We start from the raw sequence: 25,580 nt of genomic DNA, 5'->3' as shown, positions 1-25,580 counted from the left end.
GCCTAGTGTGGGAAATGTATTGGTCACAGCCTCCCCAGTATATAGCTTGCCAGCCCCCTGTAGTATATATCCAGAAAGCCCCCTGTAGTATATAGCCTGCCAGTCCCTGTAGTATATAGCCTGTCAGTCCCTGTAGTATATAGCCTGCCAGTCCCTGTAGTATATAGCCAACAAGCCCCCTGTAGTATATAGCCTGCGAGCCCCGGTAGTATACAGCCAGCCAGCTCGTGTAGTATATTGCCTCCGAGCCCCTGTAGTATATAGCCAGCCCCTGTAGTATATAGCCAGCCAGTATATAGCATCACTGTAAGAGGACCTGCCGGGAGGGCGTCGGAAGGTGAGTTTTTCTTGACTCGAGTATTAGCCGAGGTATTATTTTTCAGCACACTTTTTGTGCTGAAAAACTAGGCTTATACTCAAGTATATATGGTAATTTGAAAATTAAAAAGAATATGTACTTTAAATGACAAAAAAAAGCCTTTTTTGCAATTTTAACCCCAAATAAAACTAAAAATGAATAAAAATAAATCATTAAACTTTTTTTATGTTTTAACTAGCTCTATGTGTCCCGAAAAAAGCACAGCAAAAAAAAAAAACTTATGACTCATGACTTACAAATTTGCTAAAATGCCCCGGTCACCATAGTCTTTTCAGGCCACGTTACTAAAGGGTTAACCACCCATGACCAACATATATGATGTATACCAAAATGAACCCATTGATAAACCTCCAAAAATAATTACAAAAAAAATGTATATGAAATACAGAACTTTATTAGTTGTCAGCAGATTGAAAGACATAATTATTTTTTGGGCTTTTTTTCAAATCTTTTATGTCCCAGAATGAGGACAGAAGAAAGAAGGATGATAAACTCTTTAAAATCCACTTCAGCGTCACCATTTATATCCAGATCCTTCATGAGTTTGTCACCTTCACTTTTGTCTTTCGCATTCTAGAGAAAAAAAATTGGACAATATATTAGGCCTGAAGAAGCTTGTCATTTTTTATAACATGCACAGTTCAAAAACCGGAAGGATCAGAATAAACCTGAAAATTTAAGTTTGAAAATTCTCAAAATTGACGATACAGAATCCTTGTATTCCTCATGCTTTCTACTGTACTAGCACTAAACTGTATAACACTAAATGGGGAATCAATATAAGATCCTTGCAGAGAAACCACACATCACTGAGGCAGTCAAAGTCATCCTTAAAGGTAGGGCCGGCGCCAGCATTGGGCATACTGGGGCAAGTGTAGGGGCCCAGAGCTGCTGGGGGGCCCACATAAGGAATCCATGGGGGTGAGGAAGGCTGTATCTAATTAATCCATAGGAGGTGGATATAAAAAAACCATGTGGGGGCTGTTTGGGATGGTAAACTACAGAATATTTTAGGGAACACGAGACTGTTTGAGTTTCTGAATTTTTAATGCCGTCATGTGAGTTCACTGCAAAGGGACCTACTGAGGCTCTGTCACCCAGGGACCTACTGAAACCTGGAGCTGAAGGGTATGTCCACTTATTGCAACACTTGGGTATTCCTCATAGTGGGGGTCATGTACTAAGGGCCCGATTCGCGTTTTCCCGACGTGTTACCCGAATATTTCCGATTTGCGCCGATTGTACCTGAATTGCCCCGGGATTTTGGTGCACGCGATCAGATTGTGGTGCAATGGCGCCGGCATGAGCGTGACGGAAATCGCGGGGCGTGGCCGAAAGAAAACCCGACGTATTCGGAAAAACCGCTGCATTTAAAAACCGAAAAAGTGTCGCTTGGGAAGCACTTACCTTCACCAGGCCCAGCTCGGTGCATTCTGGCGCGTTGAGATGCTTTTCAGCGGACGGCGGAGGAACTACCTTCATAAATCCCGGCCGGACCCGAATCCTGTGCAGAAAACGCGCCGCTGGATCGCGAATGGGCCGGGTAAGTAAATGTGCCCTAATGTGTCGGCAGCACATTACATGGGCTGATGTGCTGCCAACAAACACTCATTTTGATGCCAAAGTAATGGCTGCTGTTAGGTCGGGGGTGTCCTTTGATTAGAAATTGTATTTAGTGCGCATGAAGAATTAATTTGTGTTCTCCACATAAATGATTGGCTACAATCTATATACTCCACTAAGGTATATAAAAATGTATACAACCTGTAAAGAATTCATAACATTATAGCTATTCTTCTTGACCCCTCCACCCACATGCACCCTTGACTTAGCCAAGTCTGCATGTGGTTTATATAGGTTGGAAAGGGAGCACAAAATGATCACGTAGTAAAATTCCATCCTTCTTTCTTTGAAATCACATGTCAGGAGAGTTGTGAGCCCCCTCTCCCACACACAAAAGAGAGTCATCATGTAATTGTTGGTTCTGATGCTCTAATGGAAAAGGAGTGTATTACAGACACTTGGAAACCTATTAGGCCCCATATTTATATAACATATTATAATGTGATAGTTAATAGGCATATGAAGGAATTATATGTGCCCCTAGAATGTTATGGGTCCGTATTATATAACTTTATACACTGCTGAATCATAATAAAACCAAGTACAAGAAACTATAAAAGGAAACTTACGGCAAATAATAAACCACTACCAGTCACGTATCATGGAGCGTAACACCATTTATTTCATGGCCCTGCGTGGTGGCATTATTCAGGAAAGTAACTTTGAAGTGATATGCCAATTAGTTGTAAGGTGGAGACCTCAGTGCAGAAGTCAAGCTCTCTCCACCGCAGAGTTCCTCCTTCTCTGTGAGTGACCAGTGATGTCACTTGCCATCTCTTCTCTTCAGCGTAGAGCTCTCTGCCTCTAACACTGCATACTACTAATTTGCATATCCCCTTATAGAACAGCTCTCTATATTCTGTTCCTTATTTATAGTTAACAGTGAATTATTATGCAGTCTATTGTTATAAATACAGTTACATAATATTACATAGTGGGAAAAGTGCTTGATCGCTTGGGTCTCCACAGTCAGATCCCTAGTAATCAGATCCTTCTACCACTACAAAATATAATGTAAAACTGGAACGGGGTATCAAAGTGATTAGGTGCCCTTAAGTGCCCCATGTGAATGTAAAGTAAATTAATGTATTATATATAATGCTGGGAAGTAGGAAGCCCCCATAGACCCCTATGGTCAAGATTGCTGAAGGTCCCACTGGTCAAACCCCAAACATTTTCTATGTAGGGTCTTTGTAGTGAACCCCTTTAAACACTTTTAACTTCTATTGTTTGGGAGATGTTGCACTCTATTTAAAAAGTACAATACATTAATTCAAGTCATGTCTGTATCTATTGTATGTAGATAATATCTCACCCTCAGGATCCCAGGCAGTTCCTTCTCCATCAAAGTCTTCAGTTCCCCTTTGGATAAAGTGTCCCCTTTGCCGTCTTTTACGGAATATTTGTCAAAGACATCGATGATCATAAAGATTGCAGTTTCCAGCTTGCTCATGTTTGGATGGGATGTTGGCTCCTCTGCTCGTTCAGGTAGATAGCTATAGGCAGAATGAAATATTCGGGATGTGGATGCTACTTATATTGGTCGGTTGTGTCACATGTTTACGTTGAAAAGCAAATATTGAGCAATAGGTAAATATACTGGGTGTAACATACTAAAACTTGCAATAAATACTCACTTGAGAATTTATCTATGTTTGGTAACGGTTGGCTCAGTTGAATCATGTTGACTTTCTTTATAGGAATTAATGACACACCTTCATTTTGTGTTACCCCTCACAGGCAAAATTGTGAAACTCAACTTATGCTCATTCACTAGTGAACTGCAGGGTATAGAGGTGAAGATATCCTTTAGACAAAGTACAGCAAAACCCACTAAATTTCTTCAACAATGGTTATGTGTATAGTTTTAGGATTGTTCCAACTCTTTATACAGTGGCAGATGTTTGAGCAAAAGAATGATGCCTGATACTTTGTTGCTTATGTAGATAAGGGAAAAAACACATGTACACTCCAAACCAAACATGCATGTGTATAGATCTCTGATCATTTGGATTGAGCCTTTGTAAATCTGGCCATACACATACAGTAGTCCAAACCCGGCATGTTTTAGGGACTGCTCAAGTATGTCAGTGTTAGGGAATGTACAGATACACATGGGAGCACATTTACTTATCTGTCCGGGGGAGTTCACATCAAGTGCATTGATAATGCCTTGTGCCACTATTCACCAAGATCGTGCGCCCGATATCCTGCATGTGTCGCTTCCCCACTCAGGTCCGCCGGAGTTCACATTCTTCTTTCTGGTGTATGTAAGTGCATTGTATTGCGACACAATTTGAATGTTAAATCCTGCGCTCAGTCCGGATCAGTCGGATTGTCTGATGGCCCGCACCCGATTTCTGTCACATGAAAGTCGGCACAGCTGCACCAAAATCGGATCGCGCGTGGCGCAATCACCTGCGAAATACCTGTCACAGCTGTGCAATTCCTGAAAATGTCGGAAAATCTGTCTAAAGTGCGGCCCCATGGAGTATCAGGCAAGCTGACCTTAAATAGAGGCGTCTTACTATGGCTTCATTGTCTCTTCCAGTGTATGCTCAGCAAATCTGGGAGTCTATACAGGGGCAGATTAAGCCTGCCATGGGCCCTGGGCTGTAGGAATATTATAGCCCCCTAGTCTGGAATTCACTTCCTACATCTGGTTCTCAAATCCATCTTTTTAGAGAATGGAGGATACATCTCTTTTGTCTGCTGTCAATCTGCAGTTTCAGGACCTTTAGAGGGCATGTATTGAGAGCATGAGCATATGTAAAAGGATTTGATGGGTGAAGGTCCTTCTCGGGATAAAATTTGGTGGGTGGTATGGGTGGCTATGGACCCCCTAGAAAGCTAAATGTAATATATAAAGCTGAGTGTATATGAGTGTATATATGTATGTCCGCTAAATGAATCTGTACCGACGAGTTTACAGTCACCAGATTTTGCAGAGTCGCTCTCTGTGACTCAGGGAACGTCGTAGATTAGGTTTTGACCCAAAATTTTCACCCCGCGCTTTCCAAAATCCATTTATTAACCACCATCTACAGAAGCTGCTGCCTACTGGCAATGAGCATAAGACACTTATGTGTGAGGTAAGATGGATAGAGACAGGGATAGGGGCAGATTTATCAGAAATGTCTGAGGTAGAACTGTTTCAGTTACCCATGGAAGCCAATCAGAGCTCATCTGTAATTTTATAAACAGCTGTGCAAAAATGAAACTTGAGCTCTGATTGGTTGTAATGAGCAACTAGAACACTTCTGATAAATATCTCCATAGACAAAGTGACAGTTGGAGACAGAGACAGTGACTGGTATGAGAGTGCACAATACAGACAGTCACTGGTATGAGAGTGCACAACAGTCACTGGAATGAGAGTACCCCAAAACAGACAGTCACTGGAATGAGAGTGCCCGACAGTCAGTGGAATGAGCGTGCCAGAGACAGACAGTCACTGGAATGAGAGTGCCCGAGACAGATAGTCACTGGAATGAGAGTGCCCAGAGAGAGAGGGTCACTGGAATGAGAGTGCCTGAGACAGTCACTGGAATGAGAGCGCCCGAGACAGTCACTGGAATGAGAGCGCCCGAGACAGTCACTGGAATGAGAGCGCCCGAGACAGTCACTGGAATGAGAGCGCCCGAGACAGTCACTGGAATGAAAGTGCCAAAGACAGATAGTGTCAGTGACAGTTTTGGCACACACAATAATTCTTCCTGTATTTCTTTTTTGTTTATTTCAAAATAATAACTTCACAACATATACCCTTCACCAGTGTATGAGTTTGTATGAAATTCAAATATAGCAGATAAAAAAAGTTACGTTCCGGTCATCCTGACCTTTGTCAAGTTAGATCTGGTCCGTAAACAAAACAATCTATATAATTAATAAGGTTTGTGGTGAACAGAGGATACATCATAACGGGTAAGTATATATCACAGTATAACAGATTATAAAGATTGCATAGAGTCATCATGACTACAGCGGTCACAGGGTAGTGACACTGTTATTAATTCTCTCATAAGAGAAAAACAACATATAATTTTCAATGGGAAAATATTTAGAGGCTCTAATCAATGTTCTCAGATAATAAATAAATAAATAAATAAATAAATAAGTATATATATATATATATATATATATAATCATAAGATAAAGAGTTACAATGGCCCATAATTTAGGCCCAGAGAGCGAGAGTACTAGGAGGAGTGGGAGCGATCCCAGCTGACAGGTGTAGCAGACAAAGGCAAATCTTGTACAAAAATATGAGAGGCATGTAGGTAGATCATAATCAGCACGATAGTATCGGTAACTTACTGCAATACGGAGCCATACTGCAATAGAGTCGCACCCGTGGAATGACCTGGTGGCACCCCGCTGCAGCAGGACCATCCAGCTCTGCGGCGGACTCTGGTGAAGACCAGGTGCCACTTAGGCTCCGGTCTTGGGTGTCGGCTAGCACCCTCGACATCTCCCGCGGTGGTCCAGAGGGTCCACTGGTCCACAGACTCCTCTTCCCATAGAGACTTTTAGTTCTGTTGTCTGTGGACCGTTACACATTCGTACTACCTTACAGTCACATCTTTGTGCCAAAATAAATAGATATAGATGGAGAATTATGTATTAATAACATTTGTAAGCATGCATGGTAATATTCCATATAATATATAATATAATATTCCCTAATTCAATATTTCTAAGGAAGAAAATTAGAAAATACATCTTAGACGGGACAATAAGGCTACATTCACACTGCCATTGCCCGCCGTACCGTAGCTCACTATACGGCTCACCCCCGTCCCTCTCCATAGGAATATATGGTGCACGGCGCTGTATTCCGTCGAAGGATAGGACATGTCCTATCTTTCTACGGGGTACGACCATTGCCGTCTATGGGGGACGTGTATCGGCCGTATAGACGTCCCCCATACGGCAGTGTGAATGTAGCCTTAGGCAAATGTACATGATAAAATTCAAAGGCAAATTTATGAAAAAGTCCTGTCATAAGTTCGATTCTGTCCCAGTGGCTCAATAGTTTGTAAGATATGAATCCAATATGATTCTCTGTTACGTAGAAGATTTATTCTGTTGCCACCTCTTCTTGGTAGATCCACCGTCTCAATGACCTGGTATCATAGTCGTGAAGGGTGGTGAGGATGAGAGTTGAAATGTGCTGGGACTGGTAGCAAGTTTTGATTAGTCCGTATTGTAGATTTGTGTCTTTTATAGGAGTTGTAGTCTCTCCTATATATAGAAAGCCGCAAGGACATGTCAACAGATAAATGAAAAAACGAGAATTACATGTGAAGTAATTTTGGATGGGATAGTGATTGGCTACGGTCAAAGCACGGAAAGGTCCCTTTTCTTGAAGTAGAGAAAAAATTTGTTTAGATTTTTTCTGAAAACTGCCAAGTCAGCATGTACCAACTTATTCTTTGTTCGTTTTGTAACAGTTCATGGGAGGTCATTGAAATTCTTGAATATCCGGATAGGCTTGTTTAGAAATAAACAAAAAAGTTACACAAGAAGAATTATTATGCGTGCCAAATTTTTCAGAATTGATGAAATTGGCCTGAGAATCCTCTTTTGGAGCATTAGGAAGAGTGCGGTTCCTGTGTTAAACAAGTGTCAGTGACAAAGATGGACAGTGACAGAGACAGCCTGAGACAGTCTATAGATATATGGTTAGCATTTCAGCCATGCAGCACTGGGGACCTGGGTTCAAGTCCCAGGGTCAACATCTGCATAGAGTTTGCAAACAGTCCAATTGTGGAGCAGCACAGCGAGTATAATGGATCAAGTCCAATGGTGGGTGCAAGCCTCCAACATACCCGATCCACCAGATTGTAAGGTCAGATATCCAAAAAAATTGCAATAAGGCAGCACTCCGGTAAGTATAAAGGTGATCTTTATTCACCCATGGCAAAATAAGGTGTAACGTTTCAGCTCACCCATAGATCCATTATCAGGCATAGAGTTTGTATGTTCTCTCCAAGTTTGCATTGGTTTCCTCCGGGTCCTCCATTTTCCATACTAGTAGGTTGATTAGATTGCGAGTAGAGATGAGCGAGTATACTCGTCCAAGCTTGATGCTCGTTCGAATATTAAGGTACTCGAAACGGCTTGTTGCTCGGACGAGTATTTCCCCTGCTCGAGATTGAGCATTTAATTAAAAAAACAGTGAAGAATAGAATAAAAACAGTGAACACCGTGAACACAGGATCATTTAAGAGAAGAACACAGTGAAAAACACAGAGAAGAATAGATTACAGATGTTTGGCACATCTGCTTACCTGTCGTAAGATACGCGCGGAACGGTGCGAACAAAATAGTATGTGAAGAACAATATATATGTGTGAAGAACACATTGAAGAACACGTTGAGCAAGACAGAGACACCGGGGAGCAGCACGGAGACACCGGGGCAGTGGCAGCATGGAGACATGGGGCAGCGGCAGCAGCACGGAGACATGGGGCAGCGGCAGCAGCACGGAGACATGGGGCAGCGGCAGCAGCACGGAGACATGGGGCAGCGGCAGCAGCACGGAGACATGGGGCAGCGGCAGCAGCACGGAGACATGGGGCAGCGGCAGCAGCACGGAGACATGGGGCAGCGGCAGCAGCACGGGAACATGGGGCATCGGCAGCAGCACGGAGACATGGGGCAGCGGCAGCAGCACGGAGACATGGGGCAGCGGCAGCAGCACGGGAACATGGGGCATCGGCAGCAGCACGGAGACATGGGGCATCGGCAGCAGCACGGAGACATGGGGCATCGGCAGCAGCATGGAGACAAGGGGCAGCAGCACGGAGACATGGGGCATCGGCAGCAGTACGGAGACATGGGGCAGCGGCAGCAGCACGGAGACATGGGGCAGTGGCAGCAGCACGGAGACATGGGCAGCGGCAGCAGCAAGTCTTCACTGGGGCTCGTTATTCGAGACGAGCATCTGGAAAAGTTCGTCTCGAATAACGAGCACTCGAGCATTTTAGTGCTCGCTCATCTCTAATTGTGAGCCCCATTGGGGACAGGGACTTATTCGGCAAGCTCTGTGCAGCGCTGCGTAATCTGTGTGCTATATAAATAAAGGAATTATAATTAATTATTAATTATTTTTGTTAACCCATTCTATTTTGTTACAGCTAAGAGCAGTTATTTACTATCCTGGGCAAAGCCGGGAGCTACAGCTAGTTATATATATTATTATTCACTAATGTGTAAACGTCTATGCAGTTGGATGTAATATCTGTGCAGCTGACGGCTTGTGAGAGTGGAGAGCACCAACATCTTATTTTTAATTTACACTCCTTTTCTAGTGAATTGAGAGAAAGTCTCTGGGCTGAGGCTTCTGCCTTGTGGATGTGTTTGTTGTTCATCAGGGGCGGACTGGGAAATTAAAGAGGCCCTGGAAAAAATTCTAAGAGTGGCCCTATGTTGTGGTGGAGTCAAATGAAGTAGGCGGGGTCATGTGATGTGGGTGGAATTTGCAATTTGCAAAGTCACATTGTTAGTGGATTGACTTAATTCAAACAATGTTTTGCTAATAAGCCGGGTAAATCTTTATAGCTTTTCTTTATGGTAGCGCAGGCAGCAGCTTCAGCGCTATATCCTCCTACAAACAATCGTGGGTTTCCAAGGATGCTTTGTTTTTAAGATCATGCATGCGCCCTGGGGTACCCACGATTGCGTATGGCATCGGCTTGCTGGCGGATGCAGTGATGAAACCACTGCCTGCGCTACAAGAGAGAAATGCTATAGAGCTTGTGGGTAAGCATCCTTGGTTACCTGTGCTGTCGTATGTCCTTATGTACAAGAATATAACTACTATAATACTGCCCCCAGTGTACAAGAATATAACTACTATAATACTGCCCCCTATGTACAAGAATATAACTACTATAATACTGCCCCCTATGTACAAGACTATAACTACTATAATACTGCCCCCTATGTACAGGAATATAACTACTATAATACTGCCCCCTATGTACAGGAATATAACTACTATAATACTGCCCCTATGTACAAGACTATAACTACTATAATACTGCCCCCTATGTACAGGAATATAACTACTATAATACTGCCCCCTATGTACAAGAATATAACTACTATAATACTGCCCCCTATGTACAAGAATATAACTACTATAATACTTCCCCCTATGTACAGGAATATAACTACTATAATACTGCCCCCTATGTACAGGAATATAACTACTATAATACTGCCCCCTATGTACAGGAATATAACTACTATAATACTGCCCCCTATGTACAAGAATACAACTACTATAATACTGCCCCCTATGTACAAGAATATAACTACTATAATACTGCCCCCTATGTACAAGAATATAACTACTATAATACTGCCCCCTATGTACAGGAATATAACTACTATAATACTGCCCCCTATGTACAGGAATATAACTACTATAATACTGCCCCCTATGTACAAGAATACAACTACTATAATACTGCCCCTATGTACAAGAATATAACTACTACAATACTGCTTCCTATGTACAAGAATATAACTACTATAATACTGCCCCCTATGTACAGGAATATAACTACTATAATACTGCCCCCTATGTACAGGAATATAACTACTATAATACTGCCCCCTATGTACAAGAATATAACTACTATAATACTGCCCCCTATGTACAAGAATATAACTACTATAATACTGCCCCCTATGTACAAGAATATAACTACTATAATACTGCCCCCTATGTACAAGAATATAACTACTATAATACTGCCCCCTATGTACAAGAATATAACTACTATAATACTGCCCCCTATGTACAAGAATATAACTACTATAATACTGCCCCCTATGTACAAGAATATAACTACTATAATACTGCCTCCTATGTACAAGAATATAACTACCATAATACCGCCCCCTATGTACAAGAATATAACTACTATAATACTGCCCCCTATGTACAGGAATATAACTACTATAATACTGCCCCCTATGTACAGGAATATAACTTCTATAATACTGCCCCCTATGTACAAGAATATAACTACTATAATACTGCCCCCTATGTACAGGAATATAACTACTATAATACTGCCCCCTATGTACAGGAATATAACTACTATAATACTGCCCCCTATGTACAGGAATATAACTACTATAATACTGCCCCCTATGTACAGGAATATAACTTCTATAATATTGCCCCCTATACAAGATATTTCCACTGAAAATATTAATCTACAGTGGTGTGCAGAGGAGCAATACACACATATTTTTTTCCATGTATATACCATATATATTCGAGTATAAGCCAAGTTTTTCACTACAAAAAATTAGCTGGAAAACCCTAACTCGGCTTATACTAAAGTCTAGAAAAAAAAACAAAAAGTGTACGCACTTTCCAATGCCCCCAGGCAGTTCCTCTTCTATCCATCGATGCTCCGGCATCAGCTCCATGACCCGGCGTGGTCAGCAGCGAGCGGCTGAGATCATAGTGCCTGTGAAGGACAGCCGAGGACACGGAGCCGATGCTGGACCATCGATGGATAGAAAAGGACCTGCCGGAGCATCGGTACATAGAAGGTAACCTGCCTTTGGCATCGGAAGGTGAGTACACTTTGTTTTTTTCCTACAGGCATTATTTTGGGGACAGTGGCTGCAGGCTATATACTGGGTGGGCAGGGCTGCATGCTATATACTGGGGGGAGCAGGGGCTGCAGGCTATATACTTGGGGGATCAGGGGCTGCAGGCTATATACTGGGTGGGCAGGGCTGCATGCTATATACTGGGGGGAGCAGGGGCTGCAGGCTATATACTGGGTGGGCAGGGCTGCAGGCTATATACTGGGGGAGCAGGGGCTGCAGGCTATATACTGGGGGGAGCAGGGGCTGCAGGCTATATACTGGGTGGGCAGGGCTGCATGCTTTATACTGGGGGGAGCAGGGGCTGCAGGCTATATACTGGGGGGAGCAGGGGCTGCAGGCTATATACTGGGTGGGCAGGGCTGCATGCTATATACTGGGGGAGCAGGTGCTGCAGGCTATATACTGGGGGGAGCAGGGGCTGCAGGCTATATACTGGGGGGAGCAGGGGCTGCAGGCTATATACTGGGTGGGCAGGGCTGCATGCTATATACTGGGGGGCAGGGGCTGCAGGCTATATACTGGGTGGGCAGGGCTGCATGCTATATACTGGGGGGAGCAGAGGCTGCAGGCTATATACTGGGGGGAGCAGGGGCTGCAGGCTATATACTGGGGGGACCTGGGGGTGGCAGGCTATATACTACAGGGGCTGGCGGGCTATATACTACAGGGGCTGGCAGGCTGTATACTACAGGAGCTGGCGGGCTGTATACTACAGGGGCTGGCGGGCTATATACTACAGGGGCTGGCGGGCTGTATACTACAGGGGCTGGCGGGCTGTATACTACAGGGGCTGGCGGGCTGTATACTACAGGGGCTGGCGGGCTGTATACTACAGGGGCTGGCGGGCTGTATACTACAGGCATTATTTTGGGGACAGTGGCTGCAGGCTATATACTGGGTGGGCAGGGCTGCATGCTATATACTGGGGGAGCAGGGGCTGCAGGCTACATACTGGGTGGGCAGGGCTGCATGCTATATACTGGGGGGAGCAGGGGCTGCAGGCTATATACTGGGGGGATCAGGGGCTGCAGGCTATATACTGGGTGGGCAGGGCTGCATGCTATATACTGGGGGGAGCAGGGGCTGCAGGCTATATACTGGGTGGGCAGGGCTGCAGGCTATATACTGGGGGGAGCAGGGGCTGCAGGCTATATACTGGGGGGAGCAGGGGCTGCAGGCTATATACTGGGGGGAGCAGGGGCTGCAGGCTATATACTGGGTGTGCAGGGCTGCCTGCTTTATACTGGGGGGAGCAGGGGCTGCAGGCTATATACTGGGTGGGCAGGGCTGCATGCTATATACTGGGGGGAGCAGGGGCTGCAGGCTATATACTGGGGGGAGCAGGGGCTGCAGGCTATATACTGGGGGGAGCAGGGGCTGCAGGCTATATACTGGGGGGATCAGGGGCTGCAGGCTATATACTGGGTGGGCAGGGCTGCATGCTATATACTGGGGGGAGCAGGGGCTGCAGGCTATATACTGGGTGGGCAGGGCTGCAGGCTATATACTGGGGGGAGCAGGGGCTGCAGGCTATATACTGGGGGGAGCAGGGGCTGCAGGCTATATACTGGGGGGAGCAGGGGCTGCAGGCTATATACTGGGTGTGCAGGGCTGCCTGCTTTATACTGGGGGGAGCAGGGGCTGCAGGCTATATACTGGGTGGGCAGGGCTGCATGCTATATACTGGGGGGAGCAGGGGCTGCAGGCTATATACTGGGGGGAGCAGGGGCTGCAGGCTATATACTGGGGGGAGCAGGGGCTGCAGGCTATATACTGGGTGGAGCAGGGGCTGTAGGCTATATACTGGGTGGGCAGGGCTGCATGCTATATACTGGGGGGCAGGGGCTGCAGGCTATATACTGGGTGGGCAGGGCTGCATGCTATATACTGGGGGGAGCAGGGGCTGCAGGCTGTATACTGGAGGGAGCAGGGGCTGCAGGCTATATACTGGGGGGACCTGGGGGTGGCAGGCTATATACTACAGGGGCTGGCGGGCTATATACTACAGGGGCTGGCGGGCTGTATACTACAGGGGCTGGCGGGCTGTATACTACAGGGGCTGGCGGGCTGTATACTACAGGGGCTGGCGGGCTGTATACTACAGGGGCTGGCGGGCTGTATACTACAGGGGCTGGCGGGCTGTATACTACAGGGGCTGGCGGGCTGTATACTACAGGGGCTGGCGGGCTGTATACTACAGGGGCTGGCGGGCTGTATACTACAGGGGCTGGCGGGCTGTATACCACAGGGGCTGGCGGGCTGTATACCACAGAGTCTGGCGGGCTGTATACCACAGGGGCTGGCGGGCTGTATACCACAGGGGCTGGCGGGCTGTATACCACAGGGGCTGGCGGGCTGTATACCACAGGGGCTGGCGGGCTGTATACCACAGGGGCTGGCGGGCTGTATACCACAGGGGCTGGCGGGCTGTATACCACAGGGGCTGGCGGGCTGTATACCACAGGGGCTGGCGGGCTGTATACCACACGGCTGGCGGGCTGTATACCACACGGCTGGCGGGCTGTATACCACAGGAGCTGGGAGGCTGTATACCACAGGGGCTGGCGGGCTGTATACCACAGGGGCTGGCGTGCTGTATACCACAGGGGCTGGCGTGCTGTATACCACAGGGGCTGGCGGGCTGTATACCACAGGGGCTGGCGGGCTGTATACCACAGGGGCTGGCGGGCTGTATACCACAGGGGCTGGCGGGCTGTATACCACAGGGGCTGGCGGGCTGTATACCACAGGGGCTGGCGGGCTGTATACCACAGGGGCTGGCGGGCTGTATACCACAGGGGCTGGCGGGCTGTATACCACAGGGGCTGGCGGGCTGTATACCACAGGGGCTGGCGGGCTGTATACCACAGGGGCTGGCGGGCTGTATACCACAGGGGCTGGCGTGCTGTATACCACAGGGGCTGGCGGGCTGTATACCACAGGGGCTGGCGGGCTGTATACCACAGGGGCTGGCGGGCTGTATACCACAGGGGCTGGCGGGCTGTATACCACAGGGGCTGGCGGGCTGTATACCACAGGGGCTGGCGGGCTGTATACCACAGGGGCTGGCGGGCTGTATACCACAGGGGCTGGCGGGCTGTATACCACAGGGGCTGGCGGGCTGTATACCACAGGGGCTGGCGGGCTGTATACCACAGGGGCTGGCGGGCTGTATACCACAGGGGCTGGCACCTGCTCTGTATTGAGAGCTCAGCCTAGAAAATACTTTAAACATTGCACTTACTATTTATGAGAGTAACAAAGTTCTTTGTGTGGAGAATCAATGTGCAGGGAAGCAGCTGCCTGGCAGGGCTGAGCTCTCCATACACATGGCTTGTAGTCCTCCCCAGCCTCTCCGTCCCGTCTAGCAGCCTCCTGCTTCCTGGTTGTGGGAGGAGGGGCCGGAGCAGTGCCCTGTGCCTGACCTCAGTGCTGTCCTGGAGCCGTGCAGAGCTCCGTGTAGTTGCTAATCAGCTGTCACACAGGGGCAGCAGCTTCCACCGGACTGTCTGCTGCTGACCCTAGGACAGTGCACGGGGGCGGCCTGCAGTGTAGATGAGGCTGCTCTCTGTGCTGATGGAATGTCAGCCTGCACTGTGTCACATGCTCCTGCACGGACCGGCCCTAGATCATCCAGACGGGTCGGCCCACCGGGATTTCTCCCGGTGAAGTTAATGGCCAGTCCGCCCCTGTTGTTCATAGATCTTAAAGTGAATGTCTAGCCACTAACTCCTGTACATTACCTCCAGTACAATGACCACTATTAGATATGGAAGTATAATACTATGAGAACTAAACAGACTGGTAAACCGGTTCTACATTGTGGTTTCACATGATGGCATGTTTATTTATTGTCAGATGTAGGAACTGTGTATAATCAGGAGGAGGTTATCAGGGTTTACACAAGGATGTGACCAGGGTGTAATCACAGTGGAGTGTACAGTATACAAGAAGGGAAGTGCAGATCAAGATTATACATCCACATCTCTTGTTCTTGCTATGCATCTTCACTTTATAACAATGTCCAACAAAAGTCTTTTATTTCTTTCATATGTCCTTAATCCCTTTTTCCACCCTTATCTTTCTTGCTATTCCCTCCTTTCCTTACATCCTACTTTCCTCTCTACATGCTTTCCTTTTTTCCTTCCCTCACATATTCCTTCTTTTCTTTGTCTCCATATCTTCCTGGCTTGCTCATTCCTCTCCTTCCTTTCCTTGATTTGTTTCTTTCCCCTACTTTCCTCTTCCTCATTCCCTAGCTTCCTCTCTCCCCTTCTTTCTCCTTGATTTCTACCTTCTTATCCTTTCCCCTGTCACGGGTCTCCCCACAATCCATATCACGGTTCCCGACGTGTTACCCGAATATTTCCGATTTGCGCCGATTTTCCCTGAATTGCCCCGGGATTTTGGCGCACGCAATTGGATTGTGGCGCATCGGCAACGGCATGTGCGCGACGGAAATCGGGGGGCGTGGCCGAACGAAAACCCGATGTATTCTGAAAAACCGCCGCATTTAAAAACGGAAAATGTGCACTTACCTTCACTCAGCCCGAGCTGGTGAACTCCAGCGTGTTTCGATGCTTTTCAGCGCAGCAGCGCCACCTGGTGGACGGCAGAGGAACTACCTTAATAAATCCTGTCCGGACCCGAATCCAGCGCAGAGAACGCGCCGCTGGATCGCGAATGGACCGGGTAAGTAAATCTGCCCCAGTGTGATGATTGCAGTGTCACTCTTCTGTGACTTTGTGATCTTGAACAAATATTGTATCCTGCAGAGACTATTCACTGCCATTGACCGTAGCAGAGCCTGTGCGGCTGTACATGGAGGCTACATGGTTCCTTAGTATGGGGCATCTATGCACTAAACACTAAAAGTTATGATAACATACTTGGCATGGTGATAGATTGGGTCAGTACATCTGCATGGAGTCCGTGTGATGTCACCTTGGTTCTGGGGTGTCCTAAGTATTTAGGTTTATGGACAGACTCAAAAACAGCACTGATGGGTTGATTGACTTCCTATGAAATTGGGTCTAGTGAGTGAGATATGGAGATAAGATTGTGAGCCGCATTGAGAGTAGGGACTGATGGGAGTGATGATAATCTAATCAGTTTTGAAGAATATAAAGGCACTTTATACCATGTTTCCCCGAAAATAAGACAGTGGGGCACATTTACTTACAGGCTCACCGCAGTTCACAGAAAGTGCACTGTCCGACTCCAATGTACTGTGCCGCGACTCACTAAGGTTTTGCGCCCGATATCCTGCATATGTCGCTTCCCCGCTCAGGTCCGCAGGAGTTCACTTTCTTTTTAGTGGTGCATCAATTGCTTGGGCTTGTGAAACAATTTGAAAGTTAAATCTTGCGCTGAGTCCGAATCAGTCGGAACGCCCGTCGGGCACCCCCCGATTTTTGTTGCATGGAAGCCAGCGCAACTGTGCCACAAAAAGGGTCACGTGTGGCAAAATCCCAGCGCTGACACTTCCTAAATACCTGTGCAAGCAGTTTTAACATTGAAGAACAGGCACAGTCCGAAAAAAGTGTGTCACAAAGCGACGCAAAGCCCTTAGTAAATGTGCCCCAGTGTCTTGCTCCTAAAGAGGCACTAGGTCTTATTTTTTAGGGGATGTCTTATTTTTCCATGAATAAGAATTCGCATTTATTCTTGAAAAAAAAAATAATTTCTCTAACATCCTTATAACTCTCCAAACTTATTTCATGCTGAATTTCTTGTGACTCAGTTTCTATTGGAATCATTGCCCCCAATCTCTCATGTTTAGCAATAGCACTTTCCTAAAATTACCCCTTCTTGTCCTGGTAGCTGCTTGTAGCATTTGCAGACCGACAGTCAGTGATTTTATCCGCTGAATTCTTCGACAAGGTCACAACCTTTTGCAGCATCTAAATGATCTACTAACACTAATGTACCGCCTGGGGGGGGTGGGGGAGGGGGTCTGCTGCAATGACCGGTGCTAGGTCTTATTTTCAGGTGAGGCCTTATTTCTAAGCTTGAACAAAATAGTACTGGGTCTTATTTTCGGGGGATGTCTTATTTGAGGGGAGCAGAGGTGACGCAGTTGATAGAGAAAGACTGTCTGGCAATCTCTCGGTGCTCCTTTCTGAGCACTTCTGTCGTTTACAAAGCTCCTGGTCAGGGCCAGTACTGGGCAAGTGCCGGGGCCCAGAGCTGCTGTGGGGGCCCACAATAGGCTGTACATAGGGAATTCATGGGAGAGGGGGGGAGCTGTATTTAATGAATCCATAGAGTGTGAGGGGGGGCTTATATAAAATAACCATGAGGGGGCTGTTTGTTATGATATACTAGGGAATACTTTAGGGAGACTGTTTTAGTTTCAGAATTTTGAATGCTTGAATGCAGTTCACTGCAAAGGGGCCCACTGAGGCTCTGTCGCCCAGGGGCCTACTGAAACCTGGAGCCGACCCTGCTCCTGATGAACAACTCCCAGGGTGCAGAACCTATACACTCATGGTCATGTAATCATGATGTCATTGTAGGTCCTTTACTATGTATGGATTAGTCACAAAAGCTGTATAAATTTTGTATGACTGATACCTAAATCCTCTTGGTGTTCGTGGTCTCCTTAATGACAGGTCCTATAGCAAATATTTAAGCTATTGCTGATCTGATGCACTCCCTTAAATAGTGAATGGGAGTCCCAGAGATCAGGGGCAGATTAGGTTCCATGAGCCCTGGTCTGAATTAGACGCTTGGCCCTGGTCTGAATAAGACGCTTGGGACCCCTTGGGCCGCGTTCACATGCTATGTTTGAATTACGCTTTTAAACACATTTCATAGGCAGCAGGGAGGCGCTTTGCCTGATCACATATTCATTTACACACAAACCCTTGTGATAGAGAACATGCGCCACATGTTTGGCATGTAAACAATGCAAAGTGATGCTCGTTCCCCATCACAAGCTTTGTAGTGTAAATAAATGTGTGTTCTGGATCATACACCACTATATATACACACACACACACACACACACACATACATACATACATACATATATATGGGATTCAGTTGTATTAGACAAGTGGCTGAGGTGTGGAGGAACTTCTATGAAAAAGTATTTTCACCACCCATATATACCTACAGTATCTATATACACATAAATATACCATATATACTATATACCAGGGGTCCCCAAACTTTTTACATAGGGAGCCGTTCACGGTCCCTCTCAGACCGTTTAAGGGCCGGACTAAAATTAAAAAAAATAAGAAATTCCTCTGTACACTGCACATATCCTATACTGCTCCTCCATCATTAATTATTTCCTATGCTTCCCCCCACCACTTATTATTTCCTATGCTGCCCCTCTATCATTAATTATTTCCCATACTGCCCCTCCATCATTAATTATTCCCTTTACTGCTCCTCCATCATTAATTATTTCCCATACTGCCCCTCCATCAATTATTTCTCATACTGCCCCTCCATCATTAATTATTCCCTATACTGCTCCTCCATTATTAATTATTCCCTATACTGCCCCTACATCATTAATTATTCCCTATACTGCTCCTCCATTATTAATTATTCCCTATACTGCTCCTCCATCATTAATTATTCCCTATACTGCTCCTCCATTATTAATTATTCCCTATACTGCTCCTCCATTATTAATTATTCCCTATACTGCCCCTCCATCATTAATTATTCCCTATACTGCTCCTCCATCATTAATTATTCCCTATACTGCACCTCCATCATTAATTATTTCCCATACTGCCCCTCCATCATTAATTATTCCCTATACTGCTCCTCCATCATTAATTATTCCCTATACTGCTCCTCCATCATTAATTATTCCCTATACTGCCCCTCCATCATTAATTATTTCTCATACTGCCCCTCCATCATTAATTATTCCCTATACTGCTCCTCCATTATTAATTATTCCCTATACTGCCCGTCCATCATTAATTATTCCCTATACTGCTCCTCCATTATTAATTATTCCCTATACTGCCCCTCCATCATTAATTATTCCCTATACTGCCCCTCCATCATTAATTATTCCCTATACTGCCCCTCCATCATTAATTATTCCCTATACTGCCCCTCCATCATTAATTATTTCTCAAACTGCCCCTCCATCATTAATTATTCCCTATACTGCCCCTCCATCATTAATTATTTCTCAAACTGCTCCTCCATCATTAATTATTCCCTATACTGCTCCTCCATCATTAATTATTCCCTATACTGCTCCTCCATTATTAATTATTCCCTATACTGCCCCTCCACCATTAATTATTCCCTATACTGCTCCTCCATCATTAATTATTCCCTATACTGCCCCTCCATTATTAATTATTCCCTATACTGCCCCTCCATCATTAATTATTTCTCAAACTGCCCCTCCATCATTAATTATTCCCTATACTGCTCCTCCATTATTAATTATTCCCTATACTGCTCCTCCATTATTAATTATTCCCTATACTGCTCCTCCATTATTAATTATTCCCTATACTGCTCCTCCATTATTAATTATTCCCTATACTGCCCTATACTATATTTAAGGCCCCCATAATTAATTATTTTTTTTATATCCGGGCCCCCCGGCCACCAAAATATATTTGCTGCTGGTTAAAAAAAAAAATCCTATACTCACCTCTGGCAGCGGCTCCCGAGTCTTCTATCTTCGGGCTGCGGTCGGCCGGGAAGGGGTGCGCGGCCGCGTGATGACGTCATCACGCGGCCGCACACTCAGGTTCACGAAGCGATGTGCGCCGGGGTCGTCTTCCGGCCACATCGCTCCACCTGTAATAAAAGTGCTCGAGCGGCCGTATCGGCCGCGTCGAGCACTATTCAGTGGCGGGCAGGAGCTTCCTGTCCGGACGGACGGAGGCTCCTGCCTGACTGCCGCGACTTGCCGGGGGCCTCAGCAGGAGCCGCTGGCGCTCCAAGGGGCCGGATAAAAACGGTCCGCGGGCCGCATCTGGCCCGCGGGCCGTAGTTTGGGGACCACTGCTATATACCGTACACTTTACTATATATATACCTCACACATACATCGCACATAACTCACTATATAAGTATACATGTGCCACTCTGTACACACAGACATGTACTAACACATACATACACACACCTATCTATAGTCACATACATACACTACATACATATACATACAGTGTCGGACTGGAGTACGTCGGGCCCACCAGAGAAAATTTTTTGGGGGCCCACCTTTCATGTAATATCTGACTACTCCTAATTGAAGTGCAAAATCATAAATTACCTTCATCAGTATCAAACCCAATTGGGCAGACTTATTAAAAGGATCTAACATCAGTGTACTATATAAATACAGTGCCAGAACTAATCTCCGTACATAACTGCAGCACCAAGCATTTATGCATTTATGTTGTACGAGTAGTATGGAGCATAATTTGGTGCTGTATTTATGTAATGAGGCCCCCTTCCCCTTAAAAAATACATGCAATTTACACACACATTTTCACAATCACAATTATTTTTACATGTATACACATTCCTACATTTATACACACATAAGTATATACACATCACATTGAGAACATATACAACAACAATTTACAACACAGATAAACAGCATTATATATATTATACACACATCCAGAATATACAACACATGGGCACAGATATACAGCATGCACACACACAACCAGAATATACAACATACACACAAATATATACACAGATATACACACATATACACGCAAATATACATACACAGCATATATACACATATATAAACAGATATATACAGCACATATACACAGCAAATATATAAACAGATATATACAGCATATATACACACAGATAAACACCATACATACACAGCAGATATACACAGCAGATACACAGCACATATACATGAATTTACATAAGTAGTCATAATACTTACCCACGTTCAGCTGGATGTTACCTCGGTCGGGAAGTGGTGAGGAGGTCAGCACGGAGGCAGTGTAGGAGAGGACGGACAGGCCTGTGAGGAGCGCGGTCCGGGGCGGAAGTGAGCAGCGCAGCCCGTGAGTGAGGCGCCAGGACGGGATGAATAACGCGCAGGCCGTGAGCTGAGGTGGGCGGAGCGGGAGGGGCTGGCCATGCTCATTTAGCAGCAGTCAGTAGACTCTGCTACTGAGTAGAGGGACGGGCCGGGAGTGGATGGACAGCAGAATTATACTTTGTTAACGACACATTATCAACGTATAATTCGTCTGTCCAGCCCACTGAGTCAGTGTAATTTAATGTCGGGACTCGGGGCCCACGGGAGGTTCCTCCGGTACCCGGTGGGCCAGTCCAACACTGGTTAAAACACAATAGAAGTGTGATTTAAAAAAACATAATTTTTTGGGCGGGGGTGAGTATGGGATAGGTAAGTGGGAAGGGGCCGTGGACCCTGGAGTGTCAGAACCTAGAGAGTCAGAACACCATCAGTGGATGGATGTTTCTTGCATATTTGCCCTCACAAGTGTCACGGCTGGCAGTGTTATAAGGCATAGTAGTAATATTTGTTATATTCCTGTACATAGGGGGCAGTATTATAGTAGTTATATTCTTGTACATAGGGGGCAGTATTATAGTAGTTATAGTCTTGTACATATAGAGCAGTATTATAGTAGTTATATTCTTGTACATAGGAGGCAGTATTATAGTAGTTATATTCTTGTACATAGGAGGCAGTATTATAGTAGTTATATTCTTGTACATAGGGGGCAGTATTATAGTAGTTATAGTCCTGTACATAGGGGGCAGTATTATAGTAGTTATATTCTTGTACATAGGGGAGCAGTATTATAGTAGTCATATTCTTATACATAGGGGGCAGTATTATAGTAGTTATATTCTTGTACATAGGAGGCAGTATTATAGTAGTTATATTCTTGTACATAGGAGGCAGTATTATAGTAGTTATATTCTTGTACATAGGAGGCAGTATTATAGTAGTTATATTCTTGTACATAGGGGGCAGTATTATTAGTTATATTCTTGTACATAGGGGGCAGTATTATAGTAGTTATATTCTTGTACATAGGGGGCAGTATTATAGTAGTTATATTCTTGTACATAGGGGCAGTATTATAGTAGTTATATTCTTGTACATAGGGGCAGTATTATAGTAGTTATATTCTTGTACATAGGGGGCAGTATTATAGTAGTTATATTCTTGTACATAGGGGGCGGTATTATAGTAGTTATATTCTTGTACATAGGGGGCAGTATTATAGTAGTTATACTCTTGTACATAGGGGGCAGTATTATAGTAGTTATAGTCTTGTACATAGGGGGCAGTATTATAGTAGTTATATTCTTGTACATAGGGGGCAGTATTATAGTAGTTATAGTCTTGTACATATAGAGCAGTATTATAGTAGTTATATTCTTGTACATAGGAGGCAGTATTATAGTAGTTATATTCTTGTACATAGGAGGCAGTATTATAGTAGTTATATTCTTGTACATAGGGGGCGGTATTATAGTAGTTATATTCTTGTACATAGGGGGCAGTATTATAGTAGTTATATTCTTGTACATAGGGGCAGTATTATAGTAGTTATATTCTTGTACATAGGGGGCAGTATTATAGTAGTTATAGTCTTGTACATATAGAGCAGTATTATAGTAGTTATATTCTTGTACATAGGAGGCAGTATTATAGTAGTTATATTCTTGTACATAGGAGGCAGTATTATAGTAGTTATATTCTTGTACATAGGGGGCGGTATTATAGTAGTTATATTCTTGTACATAGGGGCAGTATTATAGTAGTTATATTCTTGTACATAGGGGCAGTATTATAGTAGTTATATTCTTGTACATAGGGGGCAGTATTATAGTAGTTATAGTCTTGTACATAGGGGGCAGTATTATAGTAGTTATATTCTTGTACATAGGGGGCACTATTATAGTAGTTATATTCATGTACATAGGGGGCAGTATTATAGTAGTTATACTCTTGTACATAGGGGGCAGTATTATAGTATTTATATTCTTGTACATAGGGGGCAGTATTATAGTAGTTATATTTCTGTACATAGGGGGCAGTATTATAGTAGTTATATTCTTGTACATAGGGGGCAGTATTATAGTAGTTATATTCTTGTACATAGGGGGCAGTATTATAGTAGTTATATTCTTGTACATAGGGGGCAGTATTATAGTAGTTATACTCTTGTACATAGGGGGCAGTATTATAGTAGTTATATTCTTGTACATAGTTGGCAGTATTATAGTAGTTATATTCTTGTACATAGGGGGCAGTATTATAGTAGTTATATTCTTGTACATAGGGGGCAGTATTATAGTAGTTATATTCTTGTACATAGGGGGCAGTATTATAGTACTTATATTCTTGTACATAGGGGGCAGTATTATAGTAGTTATATTCTTGTACATAGGGGGCAGTATTATAGTATTTATATTCTTGTACATAGGGGGCAATTTTTAGTGTAAAAACCAACAAAATACAATTAAACAAAATCATAAATACATTCTTCTGTATACTCAGTTAGGAATCAAACAAATATAAACTCAGAGTAAATGTAACTTAGAGTCCATAGCTGCTGCTGCTGCTGGAAAGGAAAAAGAAAAAAGCTAAATCAATATATATAGAAATTAAACACCAGATATATTCCTCCATAATTTCCTATTTCTCTGGTCTTTCCTGATTTCCAGTGATTTTAGCCACCTTAGCTCAGACAATATTTGGGATACCACAGCCATGTAGTTATAGGCCTCGCTGTGTAGGGACACCCGGGTTCTGCCAGTGGTAATATTTTATCACAGTTATTATAAGATACATGGTTCCCGGATCAATATCACCATCTGGAGATGGGACGCCATAGATTATGTCCGGGTACTGGAGGAATTGCAGCCTCGGGATGTTCAGCAGGTCAGATACTCCTTTCCAGATTTTCCTCCCTCCCCAGCACTCAGAGATTAAATGCTCCATCGTCTCCTCCTGCTGACACCCCAGGGGACACTTCCTATCTGCCACACTCACAAACTTTAGGTTCCCTCTCACATATAACCTCCCATGTAGTGACAACCAAGAGATATCAAATAACTTGGAGGGAAGTCGCTTCGCATTGAGGAACCTGAGACTCTTCTGTAAGGTGGTTGTCACACAGTCTCTGAGAGCAAGTGGGGAATGGTAGAAAGCCCGACATATCCTAGTATAGAGATCTCTCCTGGTGTTACTGACAATGTAGGACTTCTCCAGCTTCCACATCCTGACACACTTCAGACCATACTCCAGATACTGGGGGAGGAAGCCAGGAGTCCATCAGCCCCTCTTGAGACTGCTGCCTCGCACCCAAGACTCTGCAAAAGGCAATATCCAGTCCCTGACACTACTTACCCACAGGAGATCATCATTTGAGTCCAGGCAACCGAAATTGACATTCAGAAACATGGAGTTAAAGAAAACCCTTGGATTTAACATATCCAGTCCACCCTCTCTCCTCTGCAGGTAGGTGATCCCTCTTTTTACTGGGTTCAACCTGTTCCCCCATAAAAGCTGGAAGAACAGGCTAAAGAGCCTAGCGGAGAAAGATTCTGGCAAAGTAAATACGACAGAGACGTAGAGGAAGACAAGGACCAGGTAAGTCTTCATCAGAGTAACCCTTTCTCTATAGGTCAGCCTCCAGTTCTTCCATCGCTGAACCTTTGCATTTCCGGTTTCCAACTTCTCTTCCCAATTTAGTTTGGCATTATCTTCCCTCCCAAATTTCACCCCAAGGATCTTAATATGGGTGGAGGCCTTGGCGAATTGTGGCAGATCAAAGCCAGGAGCAGAACTTAATGTCCAGAAAGCTTGACTCTTCTCAAGGTTGACCAGAGACCCGGAGGCCTCTGAGTAACTTCTGATGGCTGCAGATAACATCTCCACCTCACGAGGCTCAGATATCACCAC

The 25,580-nt window shown here is 44.9% G+C and overlaps 1 protein-coding gene across 1 annotated transcript; it reads right to left on the bottom strand.

Moving 5' to 3' along the window:
• Positions 1 to 753: 753 nt before the first annotated feature.
• LOC140113009 (protein S100-P-like) lies at positions 754 to 3,492 on the bottom strand. The gene is made up of 2 exons (XM_072132621.1): positions 3,318 to 3,492; positions 754 to 952 (listed from the first exon to the last, which is right to left on the bottom strand). The coding sequence occupies exons 1-2, from the start codon at positions 3,453 to 3,455 to the stop codon at positions 803 to 805; spliced, it is 288 nt and encodes a 95-aa protein (XP_071988722.1). The 5' UTR covers positions 3,456 to 3,492; the 3' UTR covers positions 754 to 802.
• Between the last annotated feature and the right edge of the window lie 22,088 nt (positions 3,493 to 25,580).

The sequence above is a fragment of the Engystomops pustulosus genome, chromosome 1 (assembly GCF_040894005.1).
Source record: "Engystomops pustulosus chromosome 1, aEngPut4.maternal, whole genome shotgun sequence".
Lineage (NCBI taxonomy): Eukaryota > Metazoa > Chordata > Amphibia > Anura > Leptodactylidae > Engystomops > Engystomops pustulosus.
Note: the sequence above shows the minus strand (reverse complement) of the source record. Positions and strands in the feature narration are given on the sequence as shown.